Source organism: Lagenorhynchus albirostris, chromosome 2, assembly GCF_949774975.1.
Source record: "Lagenorhynchus albirostris chromosome 2, mLagAlb1.1, whole genome shotgun sequence".
NCBI classification, from domain to species: domain Eukaryota; kingdom Metazoa; phylum Chordata; class Mammalia; order Artiodactyla; family Delphinidae; genus Lagenorhynchus; species Lagenorhynchus albirostris.
The window spans coordinates 118,412,063-118,429,357 of NC_083096.1; the positions used below are offsets into that span (position 1 = coordinate 118,412,063).

The 17,295-nt window shown below is 35.1% G+C and overlaps 2 protein-coding genes across 30 annotated transcripts in view; one reads left to right on the forward strand and one right to left on the reverse strand.

Annotated features, from left to right (window-relative positions):
* The window catches only part of FUBP1 (far upstream element binding protein 1), a 48,349-nt gene that overhangs the window by 24,289 nt on the left and 6,765 nt on the right, over positions 1-17,295 (forward strand). For 6 of the 22 annotated variants that reach the window (XM_060139681.1, XM_060139684.1, XM_060139690.1 and 3 more), the window contains 4 exons: positions 4,322-4,381; positions 4,462-4,607; positions 7,226-7,272; positions 9,507-9,731. In XM_060139681.1, coding sequence (XP_059995664.1) covers positions 4,322-4,381; positions 4,462-4,607; positions 7,226-7,272; positions 9,507-9,552 — 299 coding nt within the window. In that variant the 3' untranslated portion in view covers positions 9,553-9,731. Of the gene's footprint in view, positions 1-4,321; positions 4,382-4,461; positions 4,614-4,990; positions 5,386-7,225; positions 7,273-8,173; positions 8,310-9,506; positions 9,732-11,619; positions 12,229-17,295 lie in introns of those variants that run through there. The other 16 variants (XM_060139689.1, XM_060139699.1, XM_060139692.1 and 13 more) reach the window with 10 other exon arrangements.
* Positions 9,768-17,295, reverse strand: part of NEXN (nexilin F-actin binding protein) — a 58,166-nt gene continuing 50,638 nt past the window's right edge. For 6 of the 8 annotated variants that reach the window (XM_060139673.1, XM_060139675.1, XM_060139676.1 and 3 more), the window contains 4 exons: positions 16,859-17,080; positions 11,456-11,641; positions 10,839-11,196; positions 9,768-10,745 (listed from right to left, as the gene is read on the reverse strand). In XM_060139673.1, coding sequence (XP_059995656.1) covers positions 10,732-10,745; positions 10,839-11,196; positions 11,456-11,641; positions 16,859-17,080 — 780 coding nt within the window. In that variant the 3' untranslated portion in view covers positions 9,768-10,731. Of the gene's footprint in view, positions 10,746-10,827; positions 11,197-11,455; positions 11,642-16,858; positions 17,081-17,295 lie in introns of those variants that run through there. The other 2 variants (XM_060139674.1, XM_060139677.1) reach the window with 1 other exon arrangement.

Consider the following 17,295-nt stretch of genomic DNA (forward strand, 5'->3'; position numbering starts at 1 on the left):
TGGTGGGATATGCTAGACAAAGGGACAGTATGAGATTTCATCATGCTCCTCAGGATAGTGCGCAATCTAAAACTTACGAATTGTTCATTTAATATTTTCAGGCTACGGTTGACCACAGGTCACTTCACTGCAGAAAGCAAAACCGTGGATGGGATTCTTTCTGTTCACTGACACTTAGATGTGCACATTGGAAAACAGGTCACACGACTACAAAGTGGTGGAACCAGACTTTGAACTCTTAAGAGAGTCTAAGTCCCAAGCCTGTCTCCTGAATTTGCATTTTTCAGGAACCATTTCAAACCTGATGTTATACTTCAGGACAGACCGGGTTTTTTTCAGATGCTTATTCTCAGTCATTCAAAATAAACCACTTACACCATAGCCAGTTGTCACAAACAGAAGCTAATAAGATAAACTTGCTCATTCTTTACTGATACAGAAAGTATCTATAGGTGATAGTTTTGTCATAAGGTACAGTCTACTTGTGATTCTCAACGTAAATTTCAGTGTTCTTTGCCATAACACCATGTTTGAAGATCCTCCTAACCCCCACCTTCTTTTCACTTGAATGTTTTTCTGTAGCAGCACAATGATAAGCTATTAATTTTATGAGCTAAGTGAACTGGTTGAGTGATTTCCCCCTTACATGTAAATCTTAAATAATGTTAGGTTGTCAGGTCTTTAATGATAGCTACAAGGTCCATATATTTTTCCTGTATATAAGTTTTTTTGTTTTTTGTTTTGTAAAGGATTGATTGCTTAACTACTTTGATTTCTTCTAGGTGCATTGCTTGTCCTTAAGATCTTTTTAGGATAACTACAAATAAGAAACCTTAAAGCATCAGACTAATCAGTTCAATCTTTTGATGTTTTTAAATGGTAGGGAAAGAAAGGGGTAATAAAATATCAGGGAGAGAGAAAGATCTTTATCTCTAAGTCAAACTCCCTTATTTGGGAAGATGGAGTTTTACTCTTCCAAGTGGCATAGGTAGGATTTCCTAGGACTCTGGATGTCCTGATTTCTTTTTTTTTTTTTTTTTCTTTTTTGTGTATCTATTGCAGTTTTTGGGTTTGCTGTTCCCATGAGGTTTGTTGTTTTTTTTTTCCCCACACACACGCACTGTATTTTATTTTTACAAGAGATAAATTGACACCAGGCATTGTAAATGGATGACCACAACAAAAGCAACAATGATTACAATTATCAAACACGAAACACACTCATACTATGTCATAATACTGACATTCAGTCCAGTAAGGATGTCCTGATTTCTAATCCAGTGCCCTCGTCACCAAACGAGGGAGACTGTCTCAGCTTTTGAAGCCATTTCAGCTTTTTCTGTTAAGAACAGAAAATCCCCACTAACACTGTAGATTTGTCAGCTTGCTTATTAATAAAAGTCTGTTGAGGGCTTCCCTGGTGACGCAGTGGTTGAGAGTCCGCCTGCCGATGCAGGGGACACGGGTTCGTGCCCCGGTCCGGGAAAATCCCACATGCTGCGGAGCGACTGGGCCCGTGAGCCATGGCCGCTGAGCCTGCGTGTCTGGAGCCTGTGCTCAACAACGGGAGAGGCCACAACAGTGAGAGGCCCGCTTACCGCAAAAAAAAAGTCTGTTGAAACATGAGTTTTTTAAATTAGTTTTGTTTTCTGAAACAATTGTAAATTCCCTAGATTAGCATGAAGAGAACTTAAGAGAGAAATTCTTAAAGATGAGATTCTGGAGGATTAAAGATGGAAACTTTAAGGAATTCATATCGCTGTCCTATACGGAATGACAGCAGTCTAGATGTGGGTGCTTTTGAAGCTAGAATGAAGGGAACTTTTGTAAAAAAGTAAACACCCTAAAGAGAAATAGGGTTTCAGAATAGAGACAGGCAGTTTCTATTTGGAGGAAAGTAAATGAAGGCATTTTGGGATAAGTTTGACTTGAGGCAGAGTCCCTTTTAATGTTAAGCACTGATATGGTGGACTCTGAACCCTTAGCATATGGTACCTAGCCTAAAAGAGCCAGGCGAGAGTGGTTGTGGGAAAGATGCAGGTGTGTGGAGAAATAACTGAGGGTGAAATCAAGCAAGACTGTCGCTTGGGCTGTAATAGAATGTTACATATGAACTCTAGGACAAGTCTTATCTCTTGAATGAAATGAAATTAAGACTTTATACATTGTAAAGTTACATGTAATTGTTAAGTATTGTTCTTCTAAATTATCTCATATCAAAACAATTTTTGAAACTGAGGAGAAGAATAAAGGGAACAAGTTAAGGACATGGCTTTCCAAAGGGCAAGAGACTAGGGGAAGAGCCAAAACATAAATAGATTAGGTAGGAACAGTTCTTTTCCTGCTTTCACCTGGGCAAAAAGAATGACATTTGCCCTTCACATAGGAGTGGAATGAGTTTTTCTGTGGACGCTTTCAAGATTGGAATGTCAAATGCTGATGACTTACTTAACCAACTGTTTATTTTTCTTAGAGTCTAACATGTTTACTTTTAGCTTTCCACAGGGATATTTGAGTTTGGGATGGGGGGTGTTTTTCAGGGAACATTTGAGTTTGATGAATTTTCTTGATATGTCTCCCTGATATTGTTATTTTTTTGCCTCTAAAATATGAGTATCTCTTAACATGAGGTTCAGTTCCATTTGTAAACCTGAAGTGGAAAGCGTTGCTGTCTTAAATAAGTTTGGCTTCAAGTCAGCAAGTTTTCAAGTGTGCAGTTTGTAAGAAAATGTTGTATGGTTTTATTACTATTGGTACCAAGATATTTGGCAGTTGTTTAAATACTGAAACTGGTTTTAGATTTACTTGAATTGTGTCTCATAAGATCAAAATGTTAGACTCACTTCCTCTTTGAAAAGAGTATGGAAAACAAAGTGTGAGAATTTTGTTTACAGTATATGGGATTTCTCTGTGCTGTTGCCCATATAAGTAGGGGGGAGTTTCTTGCATTTTTTGTTAGTCACAAATCTTAAATTTTTATTTACTCAGTTGCTTTTATTCTTTGGCCAATTTTGTGATGGTGAATAGACCACTTTCTAAAACTATAAAGTTGCCTTTTTGGCAACATCTAACAGACAAAAACAGCTTTCTGCCAGTATTTTTTGTCTAGCTGTAATAATTTTATAAAAGATAAATTACAAACTAAATAAATTTTTTTTTCAAATAAAGGAGTTAAATAGGGAAACTCAGGTTCTCTTTCTCTCCAACTTTTTGTTTCAAATTTTTTTATACCTTCAGAAAATTGGAAAAATAGTACAGCGAACACCCATGTTTATATTTCCTATCCAGATTGACCATTTTCAAAAAGTTTGCAACATGTACTTTGTATACTTTTTTTGGTGCCTGAGCCATTTCAAAGTAAGTTGCCAACTGTTGCTCTAAATAAATTTTCAATAATATCAACATATTTAAGTTTCCCTGGTTGTCAGAAAAAGTGTCTTTTGTAGCTATTTGTGTGTTGGGGGGGGAGCTTGTTTTTGTTTTTTAAATCCAGAGACCATTCAAGGTTCATGCATCGCATTTGAGTATGTCTCTTTAGTCTCTTAATTCCAGAAAGTCACCTAGAAGAACGTACTTGCGCAAGCTGTTGAGCTTTGTGTTTCATTGATTTTGCTTCTTAGAACCTCTTCAGTAGTGATTATTCTTTATGTCCTTCATCAAGATATTTTTAATAAAATTGTGTTGTAATTTGGACACAGCATATTAAAACTTTAAATGTCATATTAAAAGATATCTTGAAGATTAGTGTCTATACATGTAGTTTATAGGTTACTTATCAGGAAACAAAAATGTTGGCCAGATCTTAAAATAATGAAGTCTTTAAATAATAGCTTTTAAGTGGGTTTTTTTCCCCCCAAAATGTTTTTTTCTCCATTGAAGATTTACATTTTATTTAAAATTTGTAGTGTAACAAATCCAAATGGATAAGAAAACAAAAGAAAAAAAATAGTGGGCCATCCATTCCTCCCAGCATCACCACTGGGGAACCGTGGACCGCTGTTCCAGACTGAATTTAGAGCATTAATTCTGTAATTGAATCGAGATTATGCCTAAATGTTTACCTATCTTAGTTAAAACTATGTGGATGGCTTTGTTTTTTATTAATAGTGATGCTCTAGAACTAAAAGTTACGATTAGTATAAGGCAAAAAGAAAATAAAAGAGCATTTAGATTTTTTTTTTTTAATTACAGAGTAGTTTTCTGACACTGATGAATATTTAAAATAAAACAGGAGCAATTCTGACCCTCTGTGCTTTTGTTTTTATAACCTGTACTTACAGTGGATATAATTTTGTATTAAAATTTAGGGGGTTTTTTTTAGGTCAACAAGGGCAGACACAAGATTATTCAAAGGCTTGGGAGGAATATTACAAGAAGCAAGGTATTGTTTTTATTAGAACTGAGATTCTTTGGGGCTTTTAGTTGTGGTTACAGCAACAAAGTTGTTTTGTTTTCTCAAAGGTCAAGCAGTTCCTGCCCCTACTGGTGCTCCACCAGGTGGTCAGCCAGATTATAGTGCAGCCTGGGCTGAGTACTATAGACAACAAGCAGCCTACTACGCCCAGACAAGTCCCCAGGGAATGCCACAGCATCCTCCAGCACCTCAGGTATAATAAATTTGCTAATGTGTTGATTTCAACTCCAGTCCTGTTTTCTGCATGTTTACTGTTGTCTGGGATTATGTTTGCCTTTTAAATTTTTATCAGGCAAAGTATAACTAAATGAAGTACTGTGGTATATTGTTTGGGTTTTTTTGTTTGTTTGTTTGTTTTTTACAATGCTTTCTGGCATCTGAGTGCTAGATATCTCTATAATGCCTTTGATTTTAAAAATAAATTTTTTTCCCCCAGGGATTTGCAAATCATGCAAGAAGCCACCACCATTTATATTAACCAGTTTTTCTTTCTTAAAGGATTCACTCCTGAGTTAGCTCCATTTAAAGGATTTTCTTTAACTTTTTGTGTATTTCTTATGTATCTCTTCTGCACAGGGCCAATAATAAGAAGTGGACAATACAGTATTTGCTTCATTGTGTGGGGGAAAAAAACCTTTGTTAAATATATGGATGCAGACGGCTTGATGAAGATCTTAATTTTGTTTTTGGTTTAAAATAGTGTTTTTTCTTTCTTTCTTTCTTTCTTTTTTTTCTTTTTTTTTTTTTGAAAATGTACAAAATATCTATCACTACTGATAGGAGGTTAATATTTCTGTGTAGAAATGAAAATTGGTTTGTTTTTAGTATTTAGTGTAGATGTACACATTCCAGCAACTGTATTTGCAACTATTATGTGGTCAATGCTTTGTGATATAAATGTACTTTTTTCAATGTATACTTTCACTTTTAAAATGCCTGTTTTGTGCTTTACAATAAATGATATGAAACCTCCTGTGTCGGTAAGTTGGATATGTGGGTATTTAAAGGATTCATAATTTCTTAGCAATGATAAATTAAGATACATATACACAAATATATAAGCTTTCCCCATGAAATATTAATTTGAGTTTTTAAACACTGGCATGTTTTTTTCCCCCTTGCAGTATAGTAGTAGATTGGAGGATCTTTTCCATTTATTGTATTTGGCTGTTTCAGCACAAGTAATCCTGATATCTTCATTTTTTTCCCCTTCTGTTTGATTAAAAACTGCATGTGTGTACAGTGATCTTTTGGCATACTTCCATTGCATTAACAGTGAAATTTCCTTTTATACATGACCACTGTTTCAGACCTGTACTGCTGCTATAACAGTTAACCTTTCTGTTTTTAATTTGATAATTACTTGATTTCCAAGACTGTTTCAGTTTTCGGATAGTGAATATGAGTAGTCTATAATAAGAACAGTTTTTTCATGTAAAGCAGCTCTTGCAAATGTATACAATATTAGAGTGTTTCTTTCTAAATTTAGGGTAGAAAAAGTAGTAGTGTGCAAAAAGTATAGCTACAGTGCATCTGCCATTGAAACATTATTGGGGTATGAAAATGTTCAAGTTTTTTTTTTCTTTTTTTTCTTTTTGCAGTATAGATAAGCTTTGTTTTGTAAATGCACAAGTCCAATCAATCATTGAATCAACTTAATTTTTTTATGTACTTAAAATCATTTTATTACTCTATAACACTCATGCTGAAGTTCTGATATTTTGTTGAAATCCATTGTTTTACTCTTTGCATATTTGTTGGCTCTTTGCATATTAATATATTAGACTACATGCAAATACAGTCTGTCTTGCCATTGTCTGTTGAAGTGCAGGTTTGATCCAGCCAGTATAGAACTAGCTCTGTAGGGGTGAGGAGGACTGTGCTGTGTATCATCCTTGATTGTGTTCCTTCAAGGAGCATTGCACTGTAAGTACATCAGAATGACAAATTGATGAACTGCAACAGTATCTTTTTGTCAATGTTCCACATAATGCAAATGCCATACTTTGTGTGAATATTATGTTGGAATACAGTGCTTATATCTTGGAAAACCATAACTGCTTCTTAATTTAACGTAGAATAATTCATAGGTCTGTATTTTTTTTTAAAGTGAGCTTAATGGGTAAGTATTTTTGATATGCTTTAGCTATAGCTAAAGAAAACTGATCATTAACAAAGTTGAATAGTATTACTCATTGGTGCTCCTAAAATATATTGTTTTTCAGTGTAAAACATGCATATCTTATATATTAATATGAAAGACTTGAAATGTATCAGACAGAGTGGTTTTCAGTTTGCAAATATTAAGCAATGTAGTGGTTTTAACACCATTTCCTATATATATATAAACTAGTTCTTTCATTGGTGGGGGAGCACCATTTGCTGTTCTGAATATACTATAAAGAAAGATGTGCAAGGACATAAATGTTGAGATTACTTATAGGGTAGAAAATAGCAGTACAGTTCATTGTAGATGTTTTGAAATGTTGTTTGACTGTTTTATAGAACCTAGAGTGACTTCCCTTACCCTTATTTAGATATGGATATGTAGTTCTAGCGTCAAGTTTAATAGTTAAGGAGTTATCTGTTATCTTTAAGAGTAGGGTATTGATGTGAACAGTTTCAGTATTTTGCATGATACTGTTTTATAGATGAACTTTTAGGAAAGTGGTACATATATTAATTAAACTGAAGAGATAGTTCAGTTGGATTCAATATCATAACTCACAAATTGGAGGCTGTTGATTTTGATTCATTTAAGGTTTAAAATCTTTATTAATTGCAAACAGTGCAATTATTTATACTTCACAGTGCCTTCCCAGACCTTCCACCTTAGGTTCTGCTGCAAAAAGCAACAGGTAAGCACAACCTAAGGACATATATAAATAAATATTTCAGTACATTAATGTTGTCCCTGTGAGGTTTTTGTGGTTGTGTATTCAAAAGCAATCTGCTACTGCTTCCCCAAAGTGTATTTTGTTATTTATGCTACCATTTCAGTGGAAAGTCTTTAAGTTGTTCAAACAACTGTTTACATTTCTGGGTAATGTTTTTTATTTTAATTTTTTAAATTAAAATGGGAAAAAATGATGAGTAGATTGCTGCTGTAATTAAACTACATCCGAACTTTTCCCAAATATAGAAGAATTGTTAAAATTTTAAAAAGGACAGTTACATAGTTTTCAGGATTTAGGAAATCATTTGGTCAGACACTTCAACAGCCTTCACAATCTGTTTGATTGACAAGACATTTTCTTTGCCCTCCAAAGCTATGGAGTCTTTATTTTTTTTCTTATTCTTGAACTGTAGTAATTCAGTAAGGACATTATGGGTCAAGAATTTCATTATGACTTTTTTTTTTTAGACAATTCAGTTTTCATAACTTTTTTATATACACTGAAAAAGGAAAAAATTATAAGAAATACTGGCAGTAAGTTTTGGTAAAGGCATGTGCATCAGTGAAATGTTAACTGTATAGCAAATAACCTTTCATAATCTGTATAGCAACCAATATTTTTCTGGTTTATAATACTTTAATAACTGACGCTGCATTTTATTTTTTGCCAGTTTAAAATGTTTGTGTGTTCTTATAGATGATTTTAACTGGTACATATTTTGAGTTAAGATGAATGTATTAAAGCAGCATCATATCAGTTTTGTTTATTCGATTTCTAAAATGTGCTGATCCTTTTAAAACTCCTGCTTATCTTTGCAACAAAGAAAAATATTCAAAAATACTGCCTTCATTTTCACACACAGTGCTGAAGATGCTGCAAGCACCAAATCATAGCTCATAAAATCAGGTCCTGAGATAGTTACCCATAAGAGGAATCCTTTGAGTGTATGCCATTGGTGAGCCGATGAGCATGGACCATAGAAGGGCTCAATGTAGAAGGTAAAATTGGCAAATCATAATTGAGAAAAATGAAATGTTTTCCCATACATAATATATGGTATAGGGTGTAATGTACCTGCTTTGATCACTTTTCATTTTAAAGTGCTATTCACTTGATCTTAAATGTTCCATGAACTGTTAAATTTTGAAAGTCATGTAGTTATTGCACCACATTTATGTGTGTGTATGTGTGTTTTAATAGTCAATGATAGGTATGTTAAGATTGATATTAAGGAGCTCTTTGAACCTTAAGAGCCTGTCAAGTTTTGGTTAGTTGTAGTTTGCATTTTTATAAAACAAAATACATATGAATGCTAATAGATATTGGGGCATTGTTTCTATCTCATGAGAATTTTTTTTTATTCATTATCATAAGCCTTCACTGATACTGCAAGCATTTTTTAAATGGCGCTAATCTTAACCTTGAAATAAATGGAAAGCAGAAAAGGTGAGCCAGTTGATTTGAATGCAATGGATGTTAGGAGTGGTAGAAAGAATGTTTAGCTTGAAATTGATTTATTTTATTTAGCACTTAAACTTGACAATGTGTTTTTGTTTTTAAGATTTCTTAGTGTGGTAGTACTTAGAATTCTTATGGTTTGATGTTTCTTTTAGAAATGGGAAGTATACTTTCATTTTTAATTAATGAAAATGGTTTTAATACTAAAACTAGTGGTTTAATACTAGTTGTTTATGAGCATTGTAAAATACATCCTTAGACAGATACCTTAGTAGTTAATTACAGGAGTGGGTTTGGATAGGAGTGAACAGAGTACCTTAAGAGGGAAATAGAAATGTATTCAAAGTGATAACATTTGTTTGAATACTCTGCCAGGAGAACCACTTCTGCCTGCAAAGTTATGTTGTCTAGAATAAGGTTGTAGAAATTACTAATTAATGAAGATGTCTTTATTTTCTGAAAATTCTGCCTCACTTTAAAATGTATTTTAACAATACCTAGTTAAAGATAATTTTGACTCTGAAAATAACCTTAGTTTTTGTTTAGTCACTTGAGTTTTCTTGCCACAGTAAACTTTTTTTTTAAATTGGTGCTTTTAAGAAAGCAAATAAGTCCCAGGATTTTATTTTCTTCAGTGATACCCCTATAGAAACTCTTAAATGTATTTGCACATATATATATATTTTTTCTTATGCATGCTCAATGCATTTTCGTCCTGAGAAAAGTGTTCTCTACAGAAACTACCCGTGTAAAAAGAAGATTGGCTTAAAATGGCTACTGTGATGGGAACAGTGTCTTAGGGAGATGCAGCTTGGACTTGAGGTAAATTGAATACTTTACAAACTGTGGTTTAGAGTTTGCTTTAATACCATTGTATGTAAAAGGGTACATGATTGCTGTAATTTTGTATTGATCATGGTTTCCTCAATAAAAAAATAAATGTACATTGGTGAATATTATAAGGGAATGTTTGTCTCTTTTCTAAAATACTGAAAGACTTTTTTTTAAATACAGAAGTGACTTTATTATGGGTTTACATTGTAAAATAAAATTGTCTTCCAGACAATTAAAATATAAAACAACTTGATTAGTACATGGTTGCTAATTATTTACAAACTCACTTTAAAAACTCAAAATTGAAGATTGTGCCATTTTTCCCTAAATCTAATTCTAGATCTTGAAATCTTTGATTATGTTGAAATTGTTTTCTCCTGCATGAACTATTAATACAAAGTTTTCTCATTAAAATATAATTTGTTCAGGCAAGGTCACAACATAAATTTGCTTTTATAAGCTTGAATATATATCACACACATTTGAAAAGTACGTTTGATATTCTCAACACTCAGAACTCTGTATTAGGCAGTGGTTTCCATCACATTTGCTCTGGCAGTTGTTTCTTAAAAGTCTTTAGTTTTTTTGTTTTCTCCACACACAGGGAGAAATGACACCCCTACCCCCTCATATCTCTGCTTCAGAAAGACTCTGAAACTACAACAACCAAAATGATAAACTACTGAGGAAAAAAGCCCACTCAAATTGATAGGTTCCAAATTCCTTAACTCAGCTATTTCAGACTAATTTTAGGTGTGCATAGCTCATAAGTGTTATTCTTTCATGCAAAATATGTCCGATTTATGGTTTTTTTAAACATCATTGCTGTAAACATGGGAAATACGCAGCCTTTGTATGGGTTCTGATAGAAATAATTGAGTAAATTTCCCACTTGGCCTTATTAAATTACACACCAACGTATACTGCGTAATGTGAATCTGGTGCTCATTTGAAAAGGAAGGAGGTACTTTTCAGACGAGCTTGTGTTGTGAAGACTGTTGGGGAAAGGAATGAGGAGTCAGCATAGTGGCACTTCCAGTTTCCTTTTCTGGCCCCGCCACAGAAAGGATGGATGCAGTAAGAAAGTCGGAGAGAGAGGGTGTGTGTTCCAGGGAGAGGGAAGGGGACCTAGTAGTCGTCAGCTAAAAAAGAGAGAAGAAAAGTGATTTTTTTTTAAAGGAAAACATTTTTAAATAGAATAAAAGTTCTAGATTCAAAGAGTGATTAATTCTTACTTTCAATGGTAAGAATGCAGGTACTAGCTGCAGAGCCTTTATTGTTCACTGCTTTACACATATACTCTCCTTCATCTTCTGGGAAAGTTTCTGGTAAATAAAGACAGTAAGTTTCTCCTCTTTCAATATATTGATAGTCTTCTCCATCCTGCAATATTTCTCCTTCAAACCACCATGTAATTTCTGGTTTGGGTTCTCCTGTTACTTTAACAGTAAATCTAACTGGCTCACTGTCTACAACCGATGTGTTTTTTAGAGGCTTCTTAAACCACGGAGCTCCTGATCTGGTTTCCGCTTCATCTTCAATGGTGGAGCCATTCATGTTGCTACCCTCTTCTTCCTCCTCCTCTTCTCTTTTCTATAATAAAATAAGTGCATTCAAGTTGGCATTTATACTGTAGTACTATTTTCAGGACAGTGGTTTAGTAATAGAATTTGGAGGTAAATATATTTTTCCCCCCAAAGTAAAGAACGTGTAAGTATGCTTACTACAAAGTATTTTATAAAACATTTCAATTACTTGAAAACTATTAAAATTTTTTTTAATACCTCTTCATAAAACTTCATTGTCTTTAAAAGGTCATCTTTGGAAAATAAAGGAAATATAAGCCTGGTACCTTTTGTAGTGCTGCATCAATTTCCTTTTGTTCAAACTGCATGCGTAATAACTTTTGCTCTTCAATTCTTCTTTGTTCTTCTTCTTCTCTTGCCTTAGCCATTCGTTCAAATCTAGCTTTCATATTCACTTTATGAGTAAATGGAGCCTCACTTCTTTTTGCAGGCTTGATATCAACATCTTCTTCCTTTACAAAAATGGGCCAAGAATAAGAATTGTTGTCTAAAAACCAACAAGAACTGAGATGTTAATAGTTCTGAAGATGTCTAGGCACAAAATAATTAACATGTTTGGTTATGCCTATTTGCCACACTGCAGACATGGACATTTTCACTATCCCCCAATTTGGGAAAGATGAAAGTTTCATTTGTGAACTATTTTCTTAACTATTGGAATCCTTTTCTCCCAGTGTAAAGATCATACATTATCTCTGGAGTCCTGGTGTATTTATTTGCCCAACCAAATCTCAGTGCTTGTTGATAATGAGTAACAGAAAAGGGTGAGGATATGATACATTGTTAACAATTATTAAAATACTTCCTTCTCGTTAGAGTCTCCATATCACTCTTCACCCTACTACATAATACAGAAATGTAATTTGTTATTTCCCACTTCATGATTTCTTTCCTCGCTCTTTGTTAATAACTGAGATGAATTCCATTCAACAAATAATTTATTGATGGGCAATGGCAAAGAATGTTTTCAGGGAGAATAAACAGGAAGACAACTATTGAAAGAGGCAATGGTGGAACTTGGGGAAATCATTGAGGTGAAGTATGGTTCTGAGTCAGTCTGTTTAGGGGTGAGAGCTGGAAGCCATGAAAATAAGGGGGTAATTTAAGAGCAGAATTTAAACTGTCAGCGTGAGTCTGTAAAACCAGTTTGGTGATGATGAGATCACTCACTGGCCTTTTGATAGCAGTTTTAGTAGAGTGGGGTCTTATGGGTACAGTTAATCCATGGTTTCAAAAGTACTTTAGTTGTAGTCGACTCTTGGTTTCTAAACTACTTAGACTCTTGTGGGTCTATCTGGAAATGCCACCACTTCATATTTCACTGTACTATGAGGAAATTGCTTCCAGGTACCACGTGCAACCAATAAAGGAAATTTTGAAACAAGCTGTAAAATAACTGCCTGTGTAAGAAAAATCTTGGTTCATCAATGTTTTACATTAGTTTGAGGTGTTGCACCGCAGCTCCAATGAATGTAGAAGGAGGAGTTAAAAGTAAGTTGGATAGTTTTTCTGGTTCTCCTGAATCAAATTTTTATTTGATACTGGAAAGTGCTAGAACATCAGACACAACCAGAGACCTAATGGGTAAATTCTATTGTTAACGCCATTATTTAACCTTCAGTGGATAAACATAAAGCCTGACTACCATTATTGTTAATGAACAGTGTTGATATGATTGTTTATTATATTTAAAAGATAAAGTAAAAAGTACATGTTAAACAATGGTTTGCTTGCTTAACAAGCAAAGTATTAAACTGCAGTTTTAATCTCAGCAGGCTTTTCTGAGACTTACATGGAAAGAAAAATGGACCTCCTTTTTCAGACTTAAAACAGTTCATGTTATTCTTTGCTTACAAAATAAATCCTCAAGATAGGATGTTTCAGCAGGCACAATAACTGCTATTCTGACTGAATCCCTCCTGGTTAATAACTTGCCTTCTGAATTTTTGCATAAAATTTTGTGTCGGGCTTCCCTGGTGGCGCAGTGGTTGGGAGTCCGCCTGCCGATGCAGGGGACCACGGGTTCGTGTCCTGATCCGGGAGGATCCCACATGCCGCGGAGCGGCTGGGCCCGTGAGCCATGGCCGCTGAGCCTGCGCGTCCGGAGCCTGTGCTCCGCAACGGGAGAGGCCACAACAGTGAGAGGCCCGCGTACCGCAAAAAAAAAAAGGATTCATAAGTTAACTGGGAGAAAGTTCATGAACAGTCTTTCAGTTATTGAGTACAGTTGCCTTTTGTTGAATCCCTGAAAAGCCAGGTTAAAAGTGTTTCCAGGAAATGAATCTACTAAGAGAGTCACGTTATAAATGGAATGATCTTTGTTCTAGAGTCTAGGTGCATTCTTAGCAGGACATTGATACTCCCAGCATGTGGATATTACAGGCAACCGAAATAGGCAATGAATTTGGGATAAAAATGCAAGGAATGGTTTTGGAGTGCACCTTGTAAGATCTAGATAGAATGTCAAACTAAGGAAATTAAGTGGTTTACCTACCAAATGTTAGTACAGGTTAAGGGTTACAGGAGCTGGGACGGAATTCTTAGATTAGGTTACATGAATGAGTTAGGCCTTGAAAGGTGTCTGGAACATAAAGAGAAGGTATTTTCTAAAGGAGGAAAACAAATATCAGATGGGAGGGGAAGATCCTACTCTGGAAGTTGATTATACTCCGCCAAAACTATGCTGACAGGATCTCGGTGACCCTTAATCTGGAGGGATATGATAGGAGGAATGTCAGGTTCTACACAGGAAACTCAATTTAGGACATCTTCATGGATTACAGAAGATCAGCCAGGTCCTAATCTCATATCCTTTTATACAAGAGTCAGTAATAGCATTAAAACCAGAAGCTACGTACCTCATTTATTTTACCTACAAATTTTATAGGACTAGGTATCACTGAGGTTTCACTATCTTTTTTTAAAAAAAAAGGAAGCACATGCATGCTTATTTAAATTCTTTACCTTCTGTGATTTGTCTCTAAAGGATCAACTGATCTTATGGCCCATCCGTCCATTTAATGTTGGTGTTCTCCAGGGTTTTATCATTCACCTTCCAACTATTAACTCTCAAGATGGTTTTATCTACATCTATACTTTGAAACAATCTGTAGCTCCTGCCTCTTCCCTGAGCCCAGTACCTGTGTTTCAGACTGCCATTATCTTTCCAAATATAGCTCAAACTTCACAGGTCCAAAACAGTTTATTCACCCCTCCCTCCTCTCCTGACCTCCTGAATTCTCTGTAGCATCATCTAGTTTCCCTGGTAATCTTGAAGCAATGTTAGGCTTCTCAGCAACCACCTGCCTGTAACTCAGTTTTGTTAAAGTTGGGTCAATTTTTCTCCCTTGCCCCCAACTTCATGACCATCTTCCAGTTTATCCTCCATGATCCCAGGATTCTGTAAACATAAGCCTTTTATCACTCTAAAACTGATTATTTGGGCTTCCCTGGTGGCGCAGTGGTTAAGAATCCACCTGCCAATGCAGGGGACACGGGTTTGAGCCCTGGTCCGGGAAGACCCACATGCCGCGGAGCAACTAAGCCCGTGCACCACTACTGAGCCTGCGCTCTAGGGCCCGCGAGCCACGAAGACCGTGCTCTGCAACAAGAGAAGCCACCGCAATAAGAAGCCCACGCACTGCAACGAAGAGTAGCTCCCACTTGCCGCAACTAGAGAAAGCCCGCGCGCAACAACAAAGACCCAATGCAGCCAAAAAAAAACCCTGATTATTAACATTGTTCCCGGATTATAGTGCCCACAAGGTTAAAAAGGCCCTTCAGCTAGCTGCAACCTAGTTTTACAACATTTTATCCTATCACCTATTATATGAACCTTTCCTTTGAACCTATTTTCCACTCTGCCAGATAAAGTTTTACAACCTTCCTGTTGACTCACATTGTCCTTCCAATCTGGAATGCTTTCCCTCTTTAACTGAAACTTCTATTCAACCTTCACATTCAGCTAAAATGTCATTTTCTCAGCCCTGTTAAACATCTAGGAATACTGATTCCATACTACTTGATCCCATAACACTAAATACATAACTATCTTAGCACTTAATGACAATTTTAATTGTTTTCATACATCTCATTAGGCTGGATTTCTTGAAGGCATATTATATTCACTTTTATGTACCCAAAACTTAACATAGGGCCCAACATAGAAGATGTTAAAAATAGCAATGGCATTAGTTTTTAGCTGTGACAAAATGGTTTATAACCCAGTCCCTAAGTCCTTATGTTTTTGTGTATGTTGCACTAAGTTCAGATGCATATCAATTTAATTGATATCTGGATGTTCTACAGCATCTCCATTTGTCTAGCTTGTGACCTCCCTTCCTACCAAACTCCTATGTTCCCCTATTACCTAGTATACCCAGTCACTTTGATTCCTCTCCACCACCATTTCCAAGCTAAGTCTTGCCAGTTTTGTATCCTACATACTTATCAGTCCTCTCCATTCCAGTTCTAGTTCAAATCCTCATGTTTTCTCTGACCACCCTGTACAAAATTGTACCACATAATCTATAGTCTTTTACCCTGCTTTGTTAATCGCCATAGCTTTTATTTATTACCCAATCATTGTTTCCATTCCCTGTCTCCTGCCCCACACCTGTTAGATTCTAAACACCATATGAGCGAGGACTGCAGGTTTATTCACCAATGTAGTCCCAGTGTCCAGAACAGTCTCCGGAACATAGTAGGCTTTCAAATAATTTTTAATGCATAAGTCTAAAGCCATCTTTAGCTTCAGCATGATCTTGCGATAAAGATGCCTATTTGATAATATCATTCCATGTTTTAAAAATCCCTTCATTGCACCCCAATAAAACAAAGTTCCTTAATATGGCATCTAAGATGGGTCATCTTGCCTGTGCTTGCGTCTTCATCAACTTTTGCTGTGCTTGCACTCTACTTGTCTCAGTAATAATGAATTGCTTATAGTCCTGGAATTTGCCCATAGTTTCATCATTCTTTTTATTCACCAATCTCCTCTGAAGACCCTCCCAAATTCCCATACCTGTTTTATAGTTAAATGTATGATGAAAATCAATTTTTAGAAGAATATATGTTAAATATAACATAAAATGGCAATTTTGACAGAATAAGTTTTCCAGATCTTATTTAAACCAATATTCATAATCATGGAACTAGTCCTTAAGCTGGAATGGCCATTATAGGTCATCTAGTGAGTGCCTCCTTATTTTACATATGGAGGTACTTCAAATTCATGTCACCTGAATTCTGATTTAGGCTCTGCCACTGAATGATTGGCATGACTTTGAACATATCATATAGGCTTTGTTGGCCTCATCTTTAAGAAAGTAGGTATGAATCATCTCTGGAGTTTAATATACACTGGTTCTACTGATTCAAAGTAAAACTTGTGCCAATAAATATTTCTGAGCTATTTTTGCTAAAGTGAACCATTTGATGTTCACTGTAGGCTTTAATTCTTATAAAAGTCATTTTGGAACAATGCTAGAGTAGGGAAATCTTTTTAAAGTCTCTTAAGATCTTAATGTGCTTTTGCTATTTAGTTCCAAGATTATTTTATACACTGATGGTTAACTGTAAATTCCAACACTTATTTCAAAGTCAATGTTATTTCTGTTAAGTTCATCATCATTACTGAACTATAACTGTTAAATATAAAACAGTATTACCTCATGAAAGTTTTCTGCTTCTCGCTCTTTAATTTCAAGATCAATTGCTCTTCTTCTTGCTCGTTCTTCTTCTATCTTTTTCTGTATTTGTTTTTCAGACAATTGTCCAATTTTTTCAAACTTGCTTTTTAGATTTTTAGCTTGAATAGAGCCACTCCTTTTCAATTTGATTAATTCTTCATATTCCCTGCTCAGTTCAAAGGTTTCATTTTCTTCTTCTTCCTTCAAAAAAATTGATTTTTATATATTAAATACCAGAAAATTAGTTTGTACAATAAACCATCCAGAAAGTTCACTATTTCTTATTTGAAGCCAAAACTAAATGTTAAATAACTTCCTCCCTAAACACAGTGCCTAAATTTACTAATTAAAAGTAGTGCTACAAATTTAAGACTGTAGATAACATTTCATTTAAAATGCTATTTAATTAGGGACTA